Raw genomic sequence first — 21,966 nt, forward strand, 5'->3', positions numbered from 1 at the left:
TCAGCTGAAAGGCAGGCAGTAAGTAGTGCTCTGGGTCCAAGTTCTCCTGTCCTCTGGCAGGCTGAAGCTCAAGCCCCGAAGCATTTGCTAATGCCTGTCATATTGCCACAGAAATGTCTGTGCACTATAAATATTTAACATCTGCAAAATGTTGAACTAAAAGTGTCTGTATTTTGAACATTTGTTTTAGTGTTTGCACGCCATGGAGATCCAAGTAATGATTCAGTTTCTACCTGTAATTCTTATGCAACTATTTAGAGTCCTTACAAATGTGACCCAGGAAGATGAAGTAGCTGTCAACTGCACCATGTGAGTGTCTGGTAAACCATCTGTCTTTCTTCAGTTGCAAACGCAAAGCCACAAACTACAGTGCAAGCCCGGGTGTGGTTTCACAGCACAGGGAGCTAAGTGACAGCGCTGGCTGTCCACTGCTGCGTGGTCGCACGGTCATGCAGTGGAGCACCAGACGCTGTCTTCCTCAAGCAAGTGGCGCGAGGCAGTGTGGGGCCCTTTTCCTGGGAGCTGCTGGGGGAAAATGCGTTAGTTTAAAGATAGCTGCTGAGAAGGAGTGCTGGAGATGGCGAGGAGGTGAGGGGATGTTTAGGCAAGTGATTTCAGGGAAACCATCCTGATATTTTGTCATTCGCTACAAGAAATATAATTAGCAGTAGTCCTAGGTGATATCTGTGGTGAGGTATCCCAGTGCAGCACCTGGAACCTGGGGTTTGGATTTTCTCCTCCCCACCACTTCATTTGGCTCACAGGCTTCATTCTGGAGGTTTCAGACCTCCCTTCAGCAGTCAGGCAGGGTTTGCTGGAGGGGCTTGCTGCTGCCAGGGAAGCCGGGTACTGGCATGCTGAAATGTTCATGGGTGCCCCAGCTGCTGGTGGTGTCACCATGGGTGGGAGCTTGAACCCCAAAAGCCCCATGGAGCGGGGTGCTGCCTCCCTGGAGGCTGCCTCAGGCAGTCCCTGCCCAGCTGTGGCAGCAGCCCCCAGAGGGCAGTGCTGCCTAGCGCCTGGCTGCCGTGCCGCTGCTCCCAAACAGAGCAAAAGGTCTGAAAGCGCCTTTCAGTCCTGCCTCTGGTCACCATGCGCATAAACCGAAGGATGTGTTAAAAACATGCATCTTCCTCCTATGGCTCTTGCTCCGTAAAGTGCTGCAATGCCTAGGGGAATGCTGGATGCCGCTGCATGGAGGGCTTGCTCCGACTGCAGGAAGAACTGTGCATCCACATATCAAACGCCTCTTGCTCTCGTCAAACCAAAGATCAGAGACAGCCCTGGTTCCCCAAGGATATACATCCCATTGCAGTCGCAGTCCTGGGTTGAAGGTGCGGGGACTGCTTCTGTGCCAAGCACTCTCCCATTCTGCTCAAATTGCCGAAGGACAAGGACAGGGGAATAAGTGACCCCACAGCTACCTTCTGGGTGACCAGCTCCCACGTTTAGCTCCACAGATCTGTACAAAGTTTGGCCTGATCCTTTCCTGTTTGTCAGTAGCTCTCTGTTAATGACAACTGCTTTCTTATCCAGGGTTTCAGAGTGGAATTTAAAACCAGCCTTATCTGATAAGCGGCTTGTAAACTCCTCTCTGTGGTTTGGCCTATGGGGTCTATGACAATGTGCAACAGTTTGTTGTTCCCTCTGACTTGAACTGGAATGTAAATTCCTGATGCTGGCTGGGGAAGCCAGGCACTTGCTGCCTTCATCAACTTCCTGGAGTGCTTCCAGAGGGCTGGCATGTTCTTCAGGGGTTGTGTATCCCCAGTGAACTGCAAGACAGCAGCCTGAAAATAATCTAGCACACGTAACAAGGAGCAAGGGAGGATACAAGTGACATCAATTCAGTAAAAAAGAGCCTTCAAAATTAATACATTTGGAGGAACCAGGAAGATATGAGTATAACAACCATGGAGAATTTTTCTCCACTTCTCAGCAGAGATCTTTTGTTGTTGTTGTTTTGTTTTTGTTTGTGTTGTTGTTTTTTTTTTATTGATTTTTCAGATTTGGTGTAGTGTTATGGTTGTTAGAAATCACTCTTATTAGCATTAGGAAAAAATTCACAATGAGGACAGACTCAACACGCAATAAGCTGTATGATGTGGATGAATTGGTGGTGTGCAGAAGATGAAATCTGGCTCCCTCTTCATGTAGAGATCTGGATATGCATCTTGTGTTGGGTGACACCAGCCAAAGAGAACTGGCTGCAGAGCAGATGAACTTCATATTTTCATTTTTGACTTATCTAACCCCTGAATGTTGTTGAGGTGCCTAACGCTCACTGCAATATGGGTTTAAGGATCTGCAGACTTCAATCCTGGTATGCACGGAGGCTAATGAGTAGGAGATATCCTCCACAGAGAATCACTCCACCTCACCTCCTTGTGTAGGGAGCATTGAACATTGAAGGTGGCTGGTCAGGGTGACACCTGGTCCAGTCCAGCATCAGGATAAAAAGCTTTGGGTGCTCAGCTCTAGGTGCTCTGTCGATAGATTGAGCTATGGCAAGGATGATGCAGCCACAACAACTGTGAGGGACGCTGGCCTGCAAGTACTGTCTGGAAAACCAGGACCTTTGCAGCAATCAGACCTTGCCAGTGTTGAGGCTTTGGGGGTTGAGCAGGATAGGGCACAGCCGGTGTCTGCTTTCATGAGCTGGAGGAACTTGCCCTCACACTGCATGCTGAACACAAACCACATTTCTCCCCAGGGTTCTTCTGCACATAGTGTCCAAGTGCCATGAAGAAGGCCTAGACCACTACTTGCGCTCCTTCATAAAGGTCAGTCATGACATACCATTCTGTGAAACTCCCTGGTGGGAGCAGGCACACCACTGACGTTGTTCTTCTTGCCTTTCAGTACGTCTTTCGAGCTGAGAAACCCAGTGTTGCACAGGCAAAGATGACCCATGAAATACTGGTCCTTTCCATGGCCACGATTTTGAAGCAATCAGCAGATTTTCTAGCCATCAATAAACTACTCAAGGTGAAGTGCTGGTAGTATTTGGCTGCCAAAGGTAGAAGTGGATCGGGAATAAAAGGGGAAAAGGGGATCTGGAATAAAGCCCAGCATTTCCACCCATCCAAGCCCACCAAGGAGCAAAGCTACCAGGGCAGCTCCTTGTATCCACATCCTTGAGGTTCTCCCCTTACAACAGAGACAAGTCCTCGCAGAGGACTTGCCTGTGTTAAGGTTCATGGCCAGACACAGCAAAGGGCTTTCCAATTTGCCAGTTTTATGTTTTTTCTTCATGCCATACGTGGGAATCAAACAGTTCCTGCCCTTCTGGGTAGGATAGCACCTTAAACTCTGCTGGCTGCTTGCAGAATGCCTTGGGGTGCAGAGGGATGGAGCTAGTCTCACCCCAAGGCTGGCAAGACTCCTCCAGGTAGCATGCTTCCAGATTGCTTCCCATGCCAAGCTGGCTGTGCAAGCACAGCCGTGCTTACAAAATGTCATTTGATTGCGAACTCTATCTCCCACACTGCTTCTTCCCCAAATAGTCAAGCATGTTCAGTCCTGCTTAGAAAAAAAAATAATATTCTTTGTTTGTTCTAGTACTCGTGGTTTTTCTTTGAAGCACTGGCAAAATCAATGGCAATATACTTACTGGAAGAAAACAAAATCAAGGTAAAAATGAATTTGTTCAATGCTGCATTACAGAGCTGTCACAAACTAATTCTCCTCCATTTTTTTTTAATGAAAAACTATGTAATTCTTTATTTAAAACAAAAAAAAAAGACAAGCTGAATGGCTAGCCAGATCATTCCTTTTTTTTCTTTTCTTTTCCCTCTTTTCTCTTTCTCATTCTCTTTCGTAATTTAAAAATTCCAGATCTCCCTGTGGCTTGTGCAGCCTTTCTTTTCTATTACAAGCTACTGTAGTTTCAGCCACAGCTTTTTTTTGTGCCAATGTTTTATTAGGAAGCAACATAAACAAATATCAAAAACATAAACAAATGTTGAAGGGAACTTGTGCCTGTGCTCAGTTCTCTCCCAGCTGCTTGCCTGCAGCACTGAGTGTACGACATGCTTTTGGTTTCAGCTGCCCAGGGGCCAGCGGTTTCCTGACTCCTACCAGCATGCCCTGCATTCGCTCCTGCTTGCCATCATTCCTCACGTGACCATACGCTATAACGAAATCCCTGAAGAATCTAGGAATGCCAATTTTAGCTTGGCTAATTTCCTGAAGGTCAGCAGTTTCTTTCATTCTCCCAGGCTTTTAAAAAAAAGAAAAAAAAGTAACAAGCAAACAAATATGTTTTTAGTGTCTCATCTCTCAGGTTTCTTCAGTGATGAAAACTCAAGAGATTAGCTTTCCTAGGAAAGAAACAATCTCTTTCTGAGAGACTATGATGCTGAATATGTTATCTAGGGTTTTCAGTCATGACTAGAAACGGTTCAAAACCTGAGATGAAATATGCATGTTCTCATTTTAAATATTTCTGTTCTCCACTGGAGACTTAAGTGAGGTCATCCAAATAATTTCAGAGAAACAGGATCAAGCAAATTGAGACCCAGAGGATTAAATCTGGCTGCTGGTGGGATGGTAGCGTGGAGAAGATTGCTTTCTTCTTTAATGATTGGTCACATGCCACTATGTTTTCTGCAGCGTTGTTTGACCTTTATGGACAGAGGATTTGTTTTTAACCTGATAAATGATTACATTTCTGGATTCAGCCCAAAAGACCCTAAGGTATGTAGTGCATTTCTTGAAAGGTGGTTTGTGGTTGTACTTGTCTACCTCAGCCCAAGCTCTGCAGTGACTATTTCATACCATGCCTGGAGGCCTTTTAGACACTGTTCTTGCAGAGCTTTCTGTAGGCAGAGACCTCTCTGTCTAGGCTGAGAGCCTCTATGCAGCTAAGCTTTAAAACAATATAAAGAGCCAGAACTAAAGGAGGAGCTGGTTAACGGTCTGGATGAAAAAGGTAAAGAAATCCCAAGTGACAGTTGCATGCAGTGATGCTTAAGAGGAAATCACAAAAATTGGTCAATTATTACTGAGTTCACCAAATGGTATTTGTATTCCTCGGTCTTTGTATAAGAAACACAGAACTGGAAGCAAATAAGTCAACCTGAAAACATATTTTTTGTTTGTCTATTTGTTTGTTTTTTCCTCAGCTGCTGGTTGAATACAAGTTTGAATTTCTTCAAACCATTTGCAATCATGAGCACTACATTCCTCTGAACTTACCAATGACCTTTTCCAAACCCAAGCTGCAGAGAATTCAAGGTATGTCCTTTCTCAAGGAACAGGCTAGAAAGCCATAATCTGTCATTCTCGATGGCCTCAAACCAGACATAACTTTCTTTACTGTCAAGGAAATTTATGTCTGAGTTAGCCTTATTTACATTAACCTTGGGAAAAGATGCTGCTCTGGCAGTATTGCCTTATTGGGCTCCAGAATGGTCTGCAATCAGTCCTTCCAGTATTTTCTGTGTTTAAATTCACAAGGGATTCACAATATCTAAAACAAATTGCCCCAATTTCAGTAAATACAAGTTGTACACGTGTAATCCTTAGTTTCTACAACTGTCAGCGTCCCCTGAGAAGTATTGTTTCTCATCAATCAGGGCCGTAGTGAATGGAGATAAAAGAAAAAAGATTGCATTTGCTGTTCTGCTGCCAGCCCTCTTTATGGCCACAAGAAGGTGATTTAGGTTGCTTTCTGCTTTCATTTTGAACACAAGTATAGCTGTGCACAGTGCATTCAAGCTTGTTCTCAAGCCTGGGCTGAAGGCAGTCAGCAGAGCCCATGCCAATCCTTAGTGCACAGCATGGATGTATGTGCCATGGCACCGTCACGCATTCAGCCTGCTTTTGCAGTCACACCATGTTCCCTTTTGTCCTGATGTTGCTCACCACAGGACAGATGTGGTTTGCAAGGGCCCGAGCTGAGGTGCTGTTTTTTGTATTTGTATTTGGCTGCAGCTGGGCTACTGATGACGGTAGGAATGCACAGTGCTGGGCCCAGAGTGCCTCACTGGCATCCTAAGATTGTTATAGACATAGCCTCATGCTCTCTGGGTCCTGATTTCGTATCTGTGCTAGACAAATGTAGTGAAAATTGCCAGATCTGGGTGCTAATAACCTGGCCAAGACAAGTACCAGAGAGGAAGGTGAGGCTTGGGATTTCCTATGTGATTTCCACAGGGATTTGTTTTGTTGGAGATGAGGGAATGTTTGGCTGTGCCTCCAGAAGCAGCCATGCAAATCCCAAAGGGGTTAGGTTCCCTTTGCATCCTGGTGGCAAAAGCAGCAATAACTCAGGTTTCCTTTATTCTGGTATGTTTCTGACTGCTCTGAGTTTTGTGGGCCAGGTGCTAACACTGGTGTACACTTACATCAGTTTGGCTACTTGCCTGCCATAGTTTTAACAAAGAGCATTGCTAGAAATGGCTGAGAAACAGAAAAACACACAACCACAGTGCCTCCCCATTGCTTATTAGTGGCACGATAACATAACAATGCTCTCTCATAATTAACATTCACTTTTGCGTTGCTTTAACTGAAAAGACATAAGAGCAGGTCACCTTTCCTCTTCTGTTTTACTGTAACTGGGACCTGACAGTTGAGATTTTGCTTTTAAAATACCCTCAAGTAGCAAAGTGTCTTTGTGGTAGTGCCTGTGCTATGCTTGCCGTGGTAGATGCATAGTGGTACATCTCCATTGCAGACTCATCTGTTTTCAAGGACAGAACTGTAATTACAGGAGACAGTGGGCTCAGAGGTTGGGAACTGTGATGTGCTTATCACCAAGGAAATGTCCTGCTGGGGAGCCTCACGTCTGTCTCAGCTTAATTTGAACAAAGACAGGGGACATGCCCAGCCCCCTAGTACTCTGTTCCTTGGGGAAAAAAAAAGGAATAGCCTCCAGGAAGATGGAAAAAGAGAGCTTCTGCAGCAGAAGCTGATATAGATGGGCCTGCAGGCAGAGCACATCCCAGTGGGCTAGAAGACTGTATCTTGGAGCAGTTTCTTTGAAACATCTTAACTGATGAGAGGCTGATAGCTGGTCTGCATCCCTATTGCCTCTCCTTGGGGACATGTGTGTTTCATCAGCCAGAGCAAACCACCAAGCCTGTCCTCAGTCAGCAGCACAGAGTTGTTTTTGCAATCTTTTGATAGCAAAAAAACCCAAGAGATTGACAGAAGTTGGAAGTTAAGCAAGTAGCTTGTAAAAATATTAAAACGTGACGTACTCTCTAATTTCTTCAAGATGTGTTTGCTTTTGCTGTCTTTGATGGTCCCTTTTCTTTTTACCCGCAAATTGGATTTTTTTTTTTTATTTGCTGGGGAACAGTTCACTTCAGTGGATAGGCCCAGCTGGTGTAACTGAAACCTCTAATGTCAAATTAAATATACAACCTCCAATCAATTAGCTTGCATCCAACTAATGAGATTACCATGATGTGTGATACTTAGGCATTTACTAACATGACTAACAATGAAAGCGAGATAATAGTTCAGATTGCTTTCTTTTTCCTCTGAATCAGATTTTCACAAACCAATAAATGCTACTTATGAATCAACCAATTTAAAATTATGTTTTGCATAGGACAAAGCTGTTGGTACCCTTTGGCTGGGATTTTCAAAGCTGTGTGTATGCACCATGCATAACCACAGAAAAGCTTTCATACTTGTGGGGCTTTCAAAAACATCTGAGCTGAGCACACAGGTTTTGTACCCTTTGGGGGAGGAATGCAGAACTTTGAGGTTATCCCTTGAGGCTTAGTGCTGCAATGCAACAGTCAAACGGTTGTCTGTTGTGGGTCTGATTAGGCATATGGGCTGCCCAAAAGAGATAACGGTGTCAGGGTAAGGTCATTTGTAGCAGGCTGAGCGAGCATGCAACCCACTCTGAAATCTGTGTCTCAGTCGCTTTTCTGCCAGGCAAGTCAGTGAAATTGATGCCTCATCCTTGTTGCAGTTGCTCCTTTGATCACAGTATAGACACAGACTGAATCTATGTGAGATGCAGAGCGTGTGTTAATCAACCAAGTTGATTAGGTACTGAGCTGCCTTTCTCCTGGTAGTCAGGGCTGCTTCTAAGCTGTGCTGAGTGTTTGTTGTTGAGAAGCTAATGGAGTCTCTCAACTTCTGGCAAGCAGCTTCCTGGAACCCTGCCCTGGTTCCCGGGTCCTTGCAGCGGGGCTGGAAAGCCTGGCTGTGTAAACTGCTGGAGGATGCAGTAGAGGTCACTTGGCATCACGTCCTTGTTTGCATCCCTCATCCCAGCAGAGCCTCTGCTCTGCTCTCTAACCCTGGTGACAAGGAATGCAGGTTTCACAGAGGATGTGGAACAAGCTGCAGAGATGGCACTACCAGAGCTGGACGACTGTGATAACCATGCAGTCTCCTTACCGCTCTCGCAGCTGCACTGTGGAGCTTAGTGCCTCTGCTGCCTGGGCACTCCAGGAATTTGTAGGGTCACATGGAGTGAGGAAGGAGCCTGTCAGCTCCCAGGCGGTAAGTCATGCTGTCTTTCCCTCTTTCACCCATCTCTGACTTTGCAAATTAGTCCTAATCCTTCATTTAGCTGCGGCTGAAATACTGAGGGCCACAATTAACAACTAGTCTGAGCTGGAAGACGCCAAGTTCTTTAATATAACTTAACTCAGTGGTGAAAAAAACTGTAGTCAGTACAGGCTTTATTAAAAGATCACTGCACTGCAGAAGAGAGTATGATGAACTGTGCTCTTGGACTGTTTTGGCTTACTTGACTGTTCTGTCTCACTCTGAATAGATATTTGGAACAGTTTCCTTAACCATTGCTTTGCTGTTTCTTTCAGATGTAAATCTTGAATACAGTTTAACTGATGAGTATTGCAAGCATCATTTCCTGGTGGGGATGCTTCTCAGAGAAGCCTCTGTTGCCTTGCAGGACAACTATGATATCAGATATACGGCCATTTCAGTCTTAAAAAATCTCTTGATAAAGCACGCCTTCGACAACAGATATCAGCACAAGGTCAGGAATATTTTGCTGGCTTTTAAATGTAAAGTTCTTGAATTTTATGAAAAATCTTACATCAGAATTTTAGATCTTGCACGGTGCACTGAGGGTGTTCTCATTACTATTTAGGAAACTGTTTTAAGTAACTGATATTTATGACATTACAGAAATAGCTCTGAGAAATGGTCCAGGAATACAAATAATTCAGTAAGATAACTGCAGCGCTCTTATCCACGCTGAGTATTTAGATAAAGCTCTGAGCCAGTAAGGAACCTGAGAGTGTCGTTAGCCAAGAGGCTGTTCAAAGTTAAGCAATGGCAATGTTCTTCTGGTCTTGGGCTTAAATTAATATCCTGCATTAATATACTATAATTAGGAAGCAGGACAGATCTCTGTTACAAGTCAGCTGCATGTTTGGCTAATTAGTGAATCAAGAGAAGATCTGTGGATTCTCATGAGACGCTGGATTTCCGCTGAGGAGTTTTCAGCTTTCTTTGGTCAGAGGTTCAGCATGCAGTATTGGTGAAAGCGACTGGAGGTGGACTTGTTTTCTTTCTGGATGCTGATCTCTCCTGAAGTACATGCCCTTGAAAGTACAGGACTACCTGTCTAAGTACTACCTGTCCTTGCTGTAAGCTGAAAACAAGCCTTTTTTTAGAGTTTAGCTCCTAAAATTGCTTCTAGTTCGCTGCCGTCTGGGTTTTATCTGGGAATATGGATAGTATCCTGGGCATGAAGGGTAAAAATGACCCAAATGTGCTAGGGACTCCTACCCCTCTGCATGGACAAGAACCAGCTCCTCTCCTCTCCCATCTCTGCGTCTTTGGCAGCATCACTAGATGGGCTGAGCAGGAGATAGTCTTGTTTTTCTGTGCAGCAAGGATTCCTGGTGACTTGTACAGCCTGGAAACAAAACCACAGCACGTTGGCCAGACTTGGTGTAACAGAGGAGATTTGCCAGCTGTCTGCCAAGGCTGGGTCAGAGGCAGCCTGTTTCTGCTCTTTTGGGTGCCTGAAAACCCTTATGCTAATTCAGAAGATGTTTGCCTCATCAGTGTGCAGCCTCCTCAAAAATACCATGTGCCTTAGAATTGTCCCTCTGGATTTTTGTACATGTGGTGCTCTGGGCTTCATGGCCAGGAAGCTGTCTGAAGCCAGGGCATGATGCTCAGCTGGTGTCCTGGGAATCAATTGCATTGCAGGCAGGATAGGCTGACCGTGGCAGGGTCTGTTGCTGCAGTCTTGCTCCAGCCAAGCAAACCTCATCTTTATCGATGCCTGAAAGAGGATTTGCTCAGCCTGTGATCATTTTCAAGATTTCTTGTATCGTTTGTCATACTGAATCAGAAGAAAATGTTGGATTCTTGTATCAGTCAAAATGCACCATTCGATTTGCAAGCCTTAGATACCTTTTTCTAACCTTTCTGTCAAGTCCAAAATAATCAATTTTTATCAAGAAAAGAATTGGTTGTCAAATAGTGCTGCATTTAGAAAAGCCAAACAGACTATTTTTGATCATTTCAAAAGTTTAAAAACAAGTCTGTATCAGTTAATTCAAGTTAATCCTTTCATACAAACTGTTCTAACTAGGAGCATTTGTTACAGAGAATTCCCAACTGGAAGCAATAGTCAGCACCAGACAAAAAGCGAACGTTTTTAGTTCATTGCTCCTGAGTGTTGCACTTGAAAATCAAGCCATGTGAGTGAAGTGCCAGTTAAAGAGTTAGGAAATCCGGGATTTAGTTTGTCACACTTCCTGTATGACTGTGAATGTCATTCAGCCCCCGAAATCCCTGACTTCCCAAAGATTGTAGCTAAAAGGGTAATATCCACTGGTAGCTGGAGAAGTGGTGATGAGAACTCAAACCAACCCATGCCTTCAGACACCATATAGAGTGTAAATACATATGTATGTATGTATATATACATTTCAGCTAAAGAGTTTCCCTTTTTCACTGTAGAAAGCCTACACTCTTACCTGCGTTGTCCTCCCTTTTTTTCAGAACCAGCAGGCAAAAATAGCCCAGCTCTACCTGCCGCTCTTTGGGCTGCTCCTGGAAAACATCCAGCGAGTGGCCGGACGCGACGTGCTCTCCTGCGCAGCCGCCTCCAGCCCTGTGAGTGCAGCCCCGTGACCCCACACCGCTCCCCCCTGCACCTCCTCTCCCTGTGCACCCTCAGTTGCAACTCCCACCGCCTGCAGCTAGCCTTAACTGTGGATACACGTTTTTTGTGGGTTTTTTTTTGTGTTTTTTTTTTCTCCCCGCCATCCACTAATGTGCTTTTTTATTTAATTTGGCATTTCCTGTGACTTTGCTCTGTCTGCTGGACTGCTGTTTTGCTTGCTATTGTTCAGTGTATTTCTTTACAGCATATGTAGTGCTGTACGGTGAGGTAAGTCCCTCCAGCTGGAGTGAGTTGGACCAGGACTCAGCCTCAGCCTCCAGTAGCTTTTCCGGGAACTGTCTGCCTGCCTGAGGGATGTGTGTGGACTCAGCCTTACAGACTAGGCTTTCCTCCTTGTTTAGCGCAAAGTGACAACAACAAAAAAGATATTTAAATAATAATTTCAAATCAAGTGATGAAACATTAAAGGGATAACACTGACATCATTTCCTTTAATATGTTTTACTGTTCCCCGAGTCATTTGTCTCCTTGTCGTGGGTGAAAGGAAATAGATTTATTTTTGTTTCATCTGCATTTTAAAAGTTGCCCTAATTTTCTTTTTTATTTCATTATTCTGTTCTACAGAAGAATTGGTATTAGCTCCCATTGGTCACAACAAAACTCATATTTCTTTACAGGCATCCAGAGATGAATTCATGTGCAGTTTTGCATCCCCCTCAAATAGATCCAGCCTGATTGCAGACAAAGATACAGGTAAATTAACTTTTCTAAAACATTGCTTTTGTTTTTATTTTCAGTGTAACTATCACCAGTCCTTGGTAGGCACAGCTGGTAAACAGCTCTCTCCCAAAATCTGAAATAGCCATCTGCTCAACAACTTCTAAGAGCTTGCATGCTTTTCCTAGGATGTGGTGGGACCCTGTGTGTCCTTTCCAGATGAACCAACTTTAAACAAAGGATTTCTGCATGCCCCATCTGTACTGTCCAAATTGCATCCCCCACTTGTTGTCCATGATGCATTGAGGAGTGTGGGTGCAAACCATGTCATTTTGGGTGTTTTTTTTTTGTTTTATTGTCCAGCCAGTGGAGCAGCACTTCCAAATGGCCATGGGATAAAGCGAGAGGACTCAAAAGGATCCCTGAACTCAGAAGGGGCAACCGGTTCACCGGATCAGTGTGAAAATGTAATGTATCTGGGGTTAGAAAGGATGGCATTTACTGCACCAGAATGTGGGCTGTGTACAGGCTGTTTTAGATAAGGGGGAGGGAAAAGGACTTCCCTGTGGTAACAAGCTCAAAGAACAGCTTATAAAAAACTCTCTTTGGAAACAATCAGATTCACGTTTCATAGTGGAGGTCAGACTCACTGGTCTGGTATGCCTTCCCTCTTTAAAAATCTCTGAGCTAAAAATATAACGGCTGACAAATTATGAAATATGAAAGCCAAAATCCATGGGGAAAGTCCATCTGCATATACCGATGTGCAGATGCATTCCCTGTGCTTGGATGGGTCTGAGCTGGTCAGTGCCTGGTATGTGGCGCTGGGAACTGGCTTCCACACACGGCTGGGCGGTAAAGTGCGTTGACATGAGGTTACCGGTGACTGCTGACTCAAGAGAAGATGAGATATTTGTAGGAAAATCAACACAGGTTAATAACCACAGTCCCAAACTTGCATAAGGTGACCATGGTCACACCAAAAAGAGGTCTGGTCCAAATATTCATATAGTGTGTACTCTCTTTGGCAGATTGCACAGATGGAAATCAGGTATTTGTGCAGACCAGCCCCTGGTTTTCTTCAAGGCACTCTCCAGATGCCTAGGGTTGGCATAAATCATTGATGCATCTTGAAAAACTGTGGCCCTTCCAACAAGCAAAGCAAAGATTATCTGGGCTTCTGCTGGCTGTGTCCTGACACGCTCAGGAGAGGTGGGGCCTTTCATGCTCCCCTACATGAATCACAAAGCTACAAGTCCAAGTATAGCCAAATGCCTGAATATCAAACTGTTCATATTCAGCAGAGCTCAGCGCATATGCTTCCACCCTGCTGGCAGCAACACCTGGCTGGGTTTGCAGAAAGCACTACGGCTTTCAGCTCAGCTTATCCCCACAGCCAGACACCCTCTTCTGTGTCCTTGTAGGAATATTTTTCAGAGTAGTTGAAAATAGATTCTCTGTCATTAAATGTAATATCCTCAAAGCCCTGTAAAAGTAATGCCATGTGAAGGAGCACAGCTTTAAGGCTGCTCTACGGGGGTAGACATGTTACTTATCGCCTGTTCCCCTGGAGTAAGTTGTGTACTGACTTGATAGTTTGGCATGGTCAACAGCAAAGTTCTGGCTGTAGCACTGTATCTCCAACCCTAATCTGAATGTTTAAATCTGTTTTCTTATGACTCATATCCATAGCCTGTCACAGAATAAACAACAAATATGATCTGTGGGTCAGTCTCCAAACATATGAGGCACAGCTTTAAGAGAAGCATCCTCCTTAGAGCTTAATTGCATCCATTTGTCAGGGAATACAGCTAGGGCAAGCACAGAGAATGAAAAAAAAAAAAAAAAGGTAAAACTGTAGGAGTCCAGTCTTTTCTACCACAGAATTCCCGGGCCTTTCCCACAAAGATTGACTCACCAGAAGGATTTCACTTATCTTTGCGTAATTCACCAAATAGGAGGGAAAAAAAAAAAAAAAAAAGAACACAAAAGCCACTCCCAAAAGTCAGGAGAGGAAAAAAAAAATAGTTTCTTAAGTTGGAAGTTCCTGTTTTTTTAATAACTGTTATTTTGAAGTGTACTTATTTGGCAGAAAATTAGATTATTGTTTTAAACCATGAAAGCTAATGAATTATTTTGTTTGATAAAAACTGACTTCAAAAACATGGAGCCTAGATGCTCTAGAGAGCAGAAGTGAAAGTAAGATTGCTGTGCATTTTGCTGGATAAGTCATCACTCTCTGCCCAGACAGTTTTTTCTGGGTGAAGAAGACTTTGGCTGTGCATCCAGGATTTCCAGACTGCCCATCCCTGCATTGGCAGCAGCCTCAAAGATGGAGATGTCTCCAAAGCGTGTCACACATGGTGCTGATGGGGTTGCAGATGCTGGGGACAAGAGGCATGCTGCAGTATCTGGAATGTGCTGATTTGTTGTGCCCGTGCTCAGGTGCAGCCTAGGCACCCAGAGCCACTGGCCTCTGTGTGACATCTGTGTCTTGTTAGATCCGCAGAAGCTCCACGAGGAGCAGCGTGTCACACTGCAGCCGCCTGGATCAGTTTGAGATCCGAACACTCCTGATGTGCTACCTCTACATTGTGAAGATGATTTCTGAAGGTTGGTGGCTCTTGCTTACTGAGGGTGGTGTACTGGAGGGCAGCCAGAAAGACAAAGAGTCCATCACTGGATGTTTTGGTCTGCAAAGTCAGCTTTTTTATTAAAAAAAAGAAAAAAAAGGCAAAAACAAAATGTAGTTTTTTTCCTCTTTCAGATACACTTTTAGCTTACTGGAATAAATTCTCCCCCCAGGAGCTGATCAACGTCCTTGTGCTTCTGGAGTGAGTATTGTGAGGCTACAATTCAAACACTGCACCTTTGTGCTGGCAGCATTGTCAAGGAAGTAGAAATGAGTGCGGCTGCCTCTCAGGGTGCACATGGTCTTGTGCAGCACTAGAGGTGTCTGGCCAGGGTACAATGAGATGATCTTCCTCCCTCTGACAAACAGGTGTCTATGGAGGGAGCAGGGTGAAGTGGCAGTTCTCTATGCTCAGTGCAGGCTGTGCAGAGGGTGTCCCACCACCCACAGGGCAGCCTGGCTCACAGCGCAGCACAGCCTCCCCCTCCTTGCTGGAACAGATGGGTGCAAGACATGGGTGCACCACTGGGTTCAGAAACCAAGGGTGTGAGGTCTAGTAATGCATAAATATAGACCCCAAACCCTCATGCAACAGACATGGCTGGAGTAATTTGAAATGTTTTGATCTTTCCTGATCTGCAGGATCTGTAACATACTTTTTGTTTTTTCTTTCTTTCTTTCTTTCTAGAGTGTGTTTATTTCACTTCAGATATGTGGGGAAGAGAAATATTGCCAGGTACTGTATTCTTCCATCTGGGGCCAGTGTGAGGGGGCCCTCCTCATGCTCCCTGCCACAGCAAAGGCAGGAAGGGAGCGTGCACACCCACGTCAGGCAAACCCAAGCAAGCAGGAAGCCTGCAGGGTCGGGGCTAGGACTCTGCTGAGTGTCATGCAGGGAGCAGAGCACCGTGCAGAGCACCGTGCTCCTTTTAGCACCGTGCCCCTTCCTTCCCCTCCAGCTCCTGCATGACACCCCTGGCCCTAGGCACTCCTGGATGCCTGCGCAGGTTTGCAATGTCCCCCACAGTTGGCTGCAGGTGAGACACAAGTCACAGCTTCGTCTCAGTTCCCTGAGCAGCAGCTCTGCTGTCTCATTCGCTCTAAGGCCATTTGTAGCAGGCGGGACCAAGGTAGCCTGGTCAGTCCTGGGGTTGGCTGGGATGAGACACTTTAGCTTGTGGGAGGGAGGCCAGGTGTCCATCCAGGTACCTCGTGTAATCCTGTAGTGGTGTGGCTTCTGGCCTTGTCCCATCCCACAGCCTTCACTTCCCCTTGCAGGGTGCACGACGCCTGGTTATCCAAGCACGTGGCAGCTGATCGGAAATCCCAGACGATGCCAGTGCTCCGCAGCAGAGCTGGTGGGATGCAGGTGCGGCTCCAGCACCTGGGCAGCTTGGACACATCCTTCACACTCAACCACAGTATGTACAGTGGAGTGAGAGGGGATCATGCAGTTTTAGCCTGTTGAAAACTTCATGCAGCCATTTGCTATTTGCTCTTGGTTGCATGGGGATACTTGAACTCTGCAGAATTGCAGTGGTCACCACTCTCTCTTGCAACGTTACTAGATTTGAAGGGGAGATATCTGAGCCACTGGGACTTAGGGCTTTTCCCCTTGCCTGTCATGACTCAGCTTCTTGTCTTGGAGTGAGCGCAGGTGATATCTTGGTTTGAGTAGTGAGCCTGGCAGGCAGGAGAGTTGCCCTGATGTGCAGTTCAGCCCCACACAGAGACCTGGGCTGGGATCTGCTCTAAACCTTTCCATGTGGGTATTTTCCATTTCCCTTCTGTGGGTGAAACTTGTACACCTCAGTCTGTGTCTGGCTTTAAAGACGGATTAAGGGGAAATACTGACATTGTTTTTTTTGGTTGGCATCAGGCTGAGGCATTCTCTAAATGGAGCCAGCAAATTTAGCATCTTGCTATGTGCACCTCATCTCACAACACCAGGGAAGTGTAAAGGGAGAACCAATCTATATCAGTCTTTACATCTTGTGGGAGCTGGAGTGCTGAATACTGTTTCCTCCTGATTTATTTTTTTTCTGTCCGCAGGTGCAGGCACCTCAGAAGCAGATATTGTGCACCAAGCATTACTGGAGGGCAATATAGCCACTGAAGTGTGCCTGACCGTTCTGGACACCATCTCTTTTTTCACTCAGAGTTTCAAGGTCAGCTTTGAAATCAAAAGTATTGGAGAATAGTGTGCTGTATTTCTGTGTGCTTGTTGCTTTTGTTGACCCATTCTCTTAGAATTTCGGATTGTGAAAGGATTTACAAAAGTAAATCATTTGCAGCTTGTTTATTTTCCAAAACACTAAGTGTTCACAGGCTCAACAAGCCTTATGCACTTATGCAATCTCACAATTTCTTCAAAATTGCAAGACCAGAGAAAATTACGTGGATGTTATACCATGAGCGTAGGCATTACAAAAATAGAATAAGAGGAAATGTACATCATATAGAAAGTAGGGACCAGAGGAAAGGGAAATGAACATGCTCACAATAGTCACTGTTTTCTACCATAAATTGCCTAGAAGTGAGACCCAGATTCTTTGAATTGTCGCACATGGATGTCCCAGTGGAAAAGGCTTTCCACATGTGGTTGCTGGTCCAGATAAGACCAGTGCTGCTGGCAGAAGTCTTCTCCTCCATATAGTGATTCACACTCCTGGCAGTTCTTGCCACCCACAGGAATCAAAGCCTTTGTGACGGAGAGAACCCTAGGCTGGGAAGAAAATACTGAAAAACTGTTCCAGAAAAGCTCTTCTTGAAGTGTGGTTGGAGGAATCCTGCCAATTGCAATGTGTCTTTCATAATGTCGCAAGAACAACTCTGTATTTCAGAGTAAGCACAATGAAGACTTCATTTTTAGATGTATTGAAAAACATGAAGACAAAGCGTATCCTCTGCTTCTGTTATGGAGCAAAAAGACCATCCTGGGGCATACATTAAATTACTCCATAATAGTTTTGCAATAGCAGAAGAATTTAGATGCAAGAGTTAAACCTTGCTTGAATTTCACAGTTGCCTCTTTTTTAATATAGCTGAACCACAAAACAATGTGATTTTCAAACCACAGGATAGACTGGATTCCCTTCCGCTTTAATGGGCTTCTGCTTTGCTTTTATGGTTATACGGTGTTACCACACAGAAGTGTGCAGTAAAAGTGCTGATGCTGTTCTTAATGACAATATAAATAATTTCAGTTTAAAATAATGGATTCTAAACTTGCTCTGCTATAAGATGTGTATAGGATGTCAAAGACAAATCCAAACCAGACAAAAGGTCAATTGGGCTGACAATCATACAGGGGACTGTTGATCTATCGATATGGAGCATCTGCATTCCTGCTGGGTGGCCACAATGTGCCAGGCTTCCTGCACAGTGGCTGCAAGGGTGGCAGAGACATAGGCAAGATAACTTTGACATGAAACTATATTAATCCTCTCTAGGTAATTCTGTTTTGCCATCTGTCTACAGGGGAGGAGGGAAAAGGGAGATGGGTTCTCCAGAAGGTGCAATTAGTCAAAACTCTGCAAAAGACAAGGGAAGTGATTTACTGATTTACTGCAGCAATAAAACACTTGTTGAGACTCATACAATGAAATGGAAAAAGAGTGTAACTGTTATGGTGGTAGCAGCCTGTTTTATGTAAAATATCTCTAGACCATTGATGAACGTTGCACAGAACATTGTCCAAAACCTAAAAGAGTTAGGTTTTGGAATTAGTGATGCAATAATAATAAAATGTATTGTTTTATTCTCTGCTATTAAAATAGCATCTGACCAAACACTGTAAGTTTGTACTGATTGTCACAGTTTCTGGTTATATTTTTACTAAAGGCTCTGCTCCTTCTCTGGCTTAAGAATTGGTGTGATTAATTATGCAAAATTATCTATTTCATTTTCAGCTTCAGGCACAACCTTGCTGCAAAGTAAATTCTCTTCTTGCTTTCCAGACCCAACTTTTAAGCAACGATGGTCATAATCCACTCATGAAGAAGGTTTTTGATATTCACCTTGCTTTTCTCAAAAATGGGCAGTCAGAAGCAGCTCTTAAGCATGTGTTTGCCTCTCTGAGAGCTTTTATTAGCAAGGTATGTAATGCTTAACTTAAAGGTGCAGGAGAATTTGCCTAGACATGACAGAATATAAAGCAATATTTAAGTTAACTTTAAAAAGTTTAACTCCTGTTAAACTGCTATTTTGTGCAGTTTGAAGATAAGATTTAGAAAATAGCTTCTTAACCAGGGCATGTCTTTAAAACAGTTATTACAGCCATTATTATTTGCTGTATACCAGGAAACAAAATGAGAAATCACAAGGAATTCCTTCATGAGCCTGGGTCGCACAACTGCTATTAAGGATTAGTATCCTTTCTACCCAAAGCTGATGCTTCTCGACTCTTTTTTCCCCAAACTGCCAGTATTGCTAACAGTATTATTGCTTGAATAGTACTTGCACTGAGGACCTGCTCATCCTCTAGCCTTGGGCTGCATTTTACAGAGGCTAGCACCTGCTGAACCTCTTCCTACACTTTTCTGAGCTATGAGGTTGTTTAATCCCCTGAGCTCATGCAGTGACAAAGCCACAGCTAACCACACAAGAACAGTGACTGATGCTATTGCTGACATTTCCTTTCACGTGTATCAAAATTTGCCACTTCTCATAAGTACATTTTTGATACCAGATGTACACACAAACTCCGCTGCTTCCAAGCTGCACAGTTATAATAAAATCAAAATGAATTAAAAGCTCTCAAATGACTTGAATGCAACACTTCATTAATGAGGTAAATTCATACAGCTTCAGATTGCAGCCAGGCAGCACAGCATGTGATTGATATGCAGAAAAGTATTGTTTCCAAAGGAGGTCTTGCATGAGTCACTGAACAAAGTCTGATGAAAGAAAGAGACTGCTAAAACTGTTTTTCAAAGGTGGTAAAAGTCTGTACTATGATTATTTTACTACAACTACACATAAAAGCTAAGAGCTAATATGAGTATGTCTAGGGCTGATTTTAGGTTTGTTCTGACCAGACATGTGAAAAGCAGAAAATGCAGAAGTCTCACTAGCTACCTATCTGGCTCCAGACAGCATGGTTTCCTACGTGATGTTTTCTCCATTGGGCTTCTTAAAGCCTGCCAAATTGGCAACTGTCACCAGCAGGAATCACTTAGTTTTTCTACAGGGTCTAATATATGTTTATTGTTTTACCTTTCCCAGTATCTTTCAAGTTTTCTGCTTGACTGTGATCTGCTTATCTTTGAAATACATCCTGTTGTAGAGCTACATAGACCCCACATGAACGTAGTCTCTCTGCACCTCTGTCCCCCTTATTAGCTGAAAGTTTGTATAGATGAAAGTATTGTTTCTTGCCTATAGCAAAGAAGAGACCTTCCTTGCCTCCTTGGCAAATTTTCTGTGTTTGTTCAAATGCAAAGCCAAAGCCGCACACCTGTTCAACTTGATCTCACCATCAGCCTTCAAAACCTGGAGCCCTTCAGGGGTTACACACTCATTGTACGAAATGCTGATTGCAGCAATGAAGGCTGCATTCCAGGCAGCTGCGAGGACAGGCATTCGGGTGGTTTTCTTGGATTTCTGCCATCCTGAATCCACACTGAATTTGGCATTATGAGTCTTTGGAGATTTGAAAAATTGCTTTCAGTTAATTTCTCACATTTCCCCTATGACAGGACACGGTGTTGCTTCTGTAAAAGCAAGATATGAGCCCAGCAGATGGTATCTATAAGGAAGTGATTTCTTTGCCAACTCCTTAACCACATGGGTCCTAAACTTCCTTTTAAGTCCTCTGAAAGGCTTTTCTAAGATCCGAAGCAACAATAAAATAGATGGGGCATCACTGCGTTTCACAACAAGTGCAAGGATGGCATGTTTTTCTGCAAGTTTGTTTTGAAATATGAAAGTTGAGCTGTTTTGTTTTGAGTTGCATATCATTGTTAGCTATAAAAGTGTTAATTTCAAGAAAACCAAAAGTGAATTATACCTCTGACGCAGCTAGAAGAGACCGTTTGTCAGTTTTATGGCTTTCTGCAGCTAATAATTAAAATGAAAAGCCCCCCCCTTTTATCTAGTGTCACAGCAAATAGTTGTTGGAGGGAAAACCTCCTGAGAGTTATTTCACTTCCCAAAATCTGTCTTAAAACACCCTTATTTCTTCATTAAACCTGGTTATTTCATAGGCAAGAGATTCAGAATAGAAATGTCGCAAGAAAGTAAGGAACAAAGGAGGCTTATAATTGTTTGCATATTTGGTTTTGGTTTTGAAAATGAATGCTGCTTGCATACATGTGAGCCAGGAATTTGGAAAGGGAGATTTGTCTGCTTTACCGGCTGGGAAGAAGCAATAATAGCTAGAATATTCCTGTTTAATATCCCAGGTTTTCTTAAAATCTAAACCTCTTTTTAGAGCATCAGATAGATGAATACGTATGTATATGCTTGGGAATGGTCTTTAAATTGTTATGAAGAAAAAGATGCACAGAGTAGAAGGCTGAGATAATTTGCCTGCGTTAAAGAGACAAGTGGATGTGAGAGTGAATGAAACCCCATGTAGCTGCCAGCTCCATGCCTCTCTGTCCCTTGGTGCATTCGTACTATCAGGGCCTGTTAGAGGCATCACCAATCCCAGGCCCTGCAGTATGAAGGTAGCAGAGCTTTGCTCCTTTCCTGCAACAGCTGATTGCATCTGACCATGTTAAGCCTTGCTTTCCTTCCCCATTAGTGCAATTTCACAGCATCAGGCTGTGATTTGTCCAAACTGATGCCCACAACTTTGAAAGGCAGGAAGGAGCATAAAGCTTTCTGCCCTACTTTACTGTGCCAAGGCTGGCCTGGAGCCTCTCACTGTGCTGACTCCTGCTCCAGCCCTTCATATTAGGACTGGTCCAGAAACACATTGCTCCAGAGCACACGGGGTCATGGCCACGTGCAATGTTTCTCAGCATTTCTCAGCTTGTGTTCTCCTGCCAGCTGGAGAGCCGCAGTCAGCACCTGGTCCAAGCTGCAGCAGGCATAAACCCTTGGCTCTGCAGCCCTGGCACCACATGTGATTGCATCTGCTTGGGATCATTCTCCAGGAGGGAGGTGCTCAGGGATGCGGACTGGCTATGAGCAGGTCACAGCTTTTCCTCCTGGAGCTGGTGCACAGTGGAGAAGAGCACACAGGGAGAGATTTGGGGCTTGTTGTCCAGATTTTCAGGCAAAGTTTTCTCCCTAGCACTGAGTTGGAAATATTCACTAAATCTCTGCAGGCAAGCAGTGATGCATGCCAAGAGCCAGTGCCAGACATATTTTCTTGGTTGCCCCTGTGCTGCCCATGCATGCCCAAACTGACATCACTGTGGCCATCTCTGTGCTAATCCCAATTACTAGTGTGATCCTATCTCACTATGGGAGGATTGCATTACAACAGGCAGCGGTTACTTAATAGCTCCTTTCCCAAGTGTACACGTGACCCTCTTGGCCCTGTTTTACTATGATACTTATTTGCTTCTTTTCTCCT

General features: G+C 44.2%; 1 protein-coding gene across 3 annotated transcripts in view; it reads left to right on the forward strand.

Moving 5' to 3' along the window:
* DOCK11 (dedicator of cytokinesis 11) overlaps positions 1-21,966 on the forward strand; it is an 82,234-nt gene that overhangs the window by 38,677 nt on the left and 21,591 nt on the right. For all 3 annotated transcript variants that reach the window (XR_014618795.1, XM_084294040.1, XM_084294041.1), the window contains exons 24-40: positions 191-309; positions 2,714-2,783; positions 2,863-2,988; positions 3,562-3,633; positions 4,048-4,194; positions 4,615-4,698; positions 5,127-5,238; positions 8,799-8,977; positions 10,966-11,079; positions 11,767-11,842; positions 12,170-12,273; positions 14,308-14,419; positions 14,574-14,640; positions 15,127-15,174; positions 15,717-15,859; positions 16,491-16,606; positions 18,398-18,535. Coding sequence is in view for 2 of the 3 variants with exons in the window: in XM_084294040.1 (XP_084150166.1) it covers positions 191-309; positions 2,714-2,783; positions 2,863-2,988; positions 3,562-3,633; positions 4,048-4,194; positions 4,615-4,698; positions 5,127-5,238; positions 8,799-8,977; positions 10,966-11,079; positions 11,767-11,842; positions 12,170-12,273; positions 14,308-14,419; positions 14,574-14,640; positions 15,127-15,174; positions 15,717-15,859; positions 16,491-16,606; positions 18,398-18,535 (1,827 nt within the window). In the remaining variant the exon portion in view is untranslated. The remainder of the gene's footprint in view (positions 1-190; positions 310-2,713; positions 2,784-2,862; positions 2,989-3,561; positions 3,634-4,047; positions 4,195-4,614; positions 4,699-5,126; positions 5,239-8,798; positions 8,978-10,965; positions 11,080-11,766; positions 11,843-12,169; positions 12,274-14,307; positions 14,420-14,573; positions 14,641-15,126; positions 15,175-15,716; positions 15,860-16,490; positions 16,607-18,397; positions 18,536-21,966) is intronic.

Source organism: Netta rufina (genome assembly GCF_964035555.1).
Source record: "Netta rufina genome assembly, chromosome: 12".
Lineage (NCBI taxonomy): Eukaryota > Metazoa > Chordata > Aves > Anseriformes > Anatidae > Netta > Netta rufina.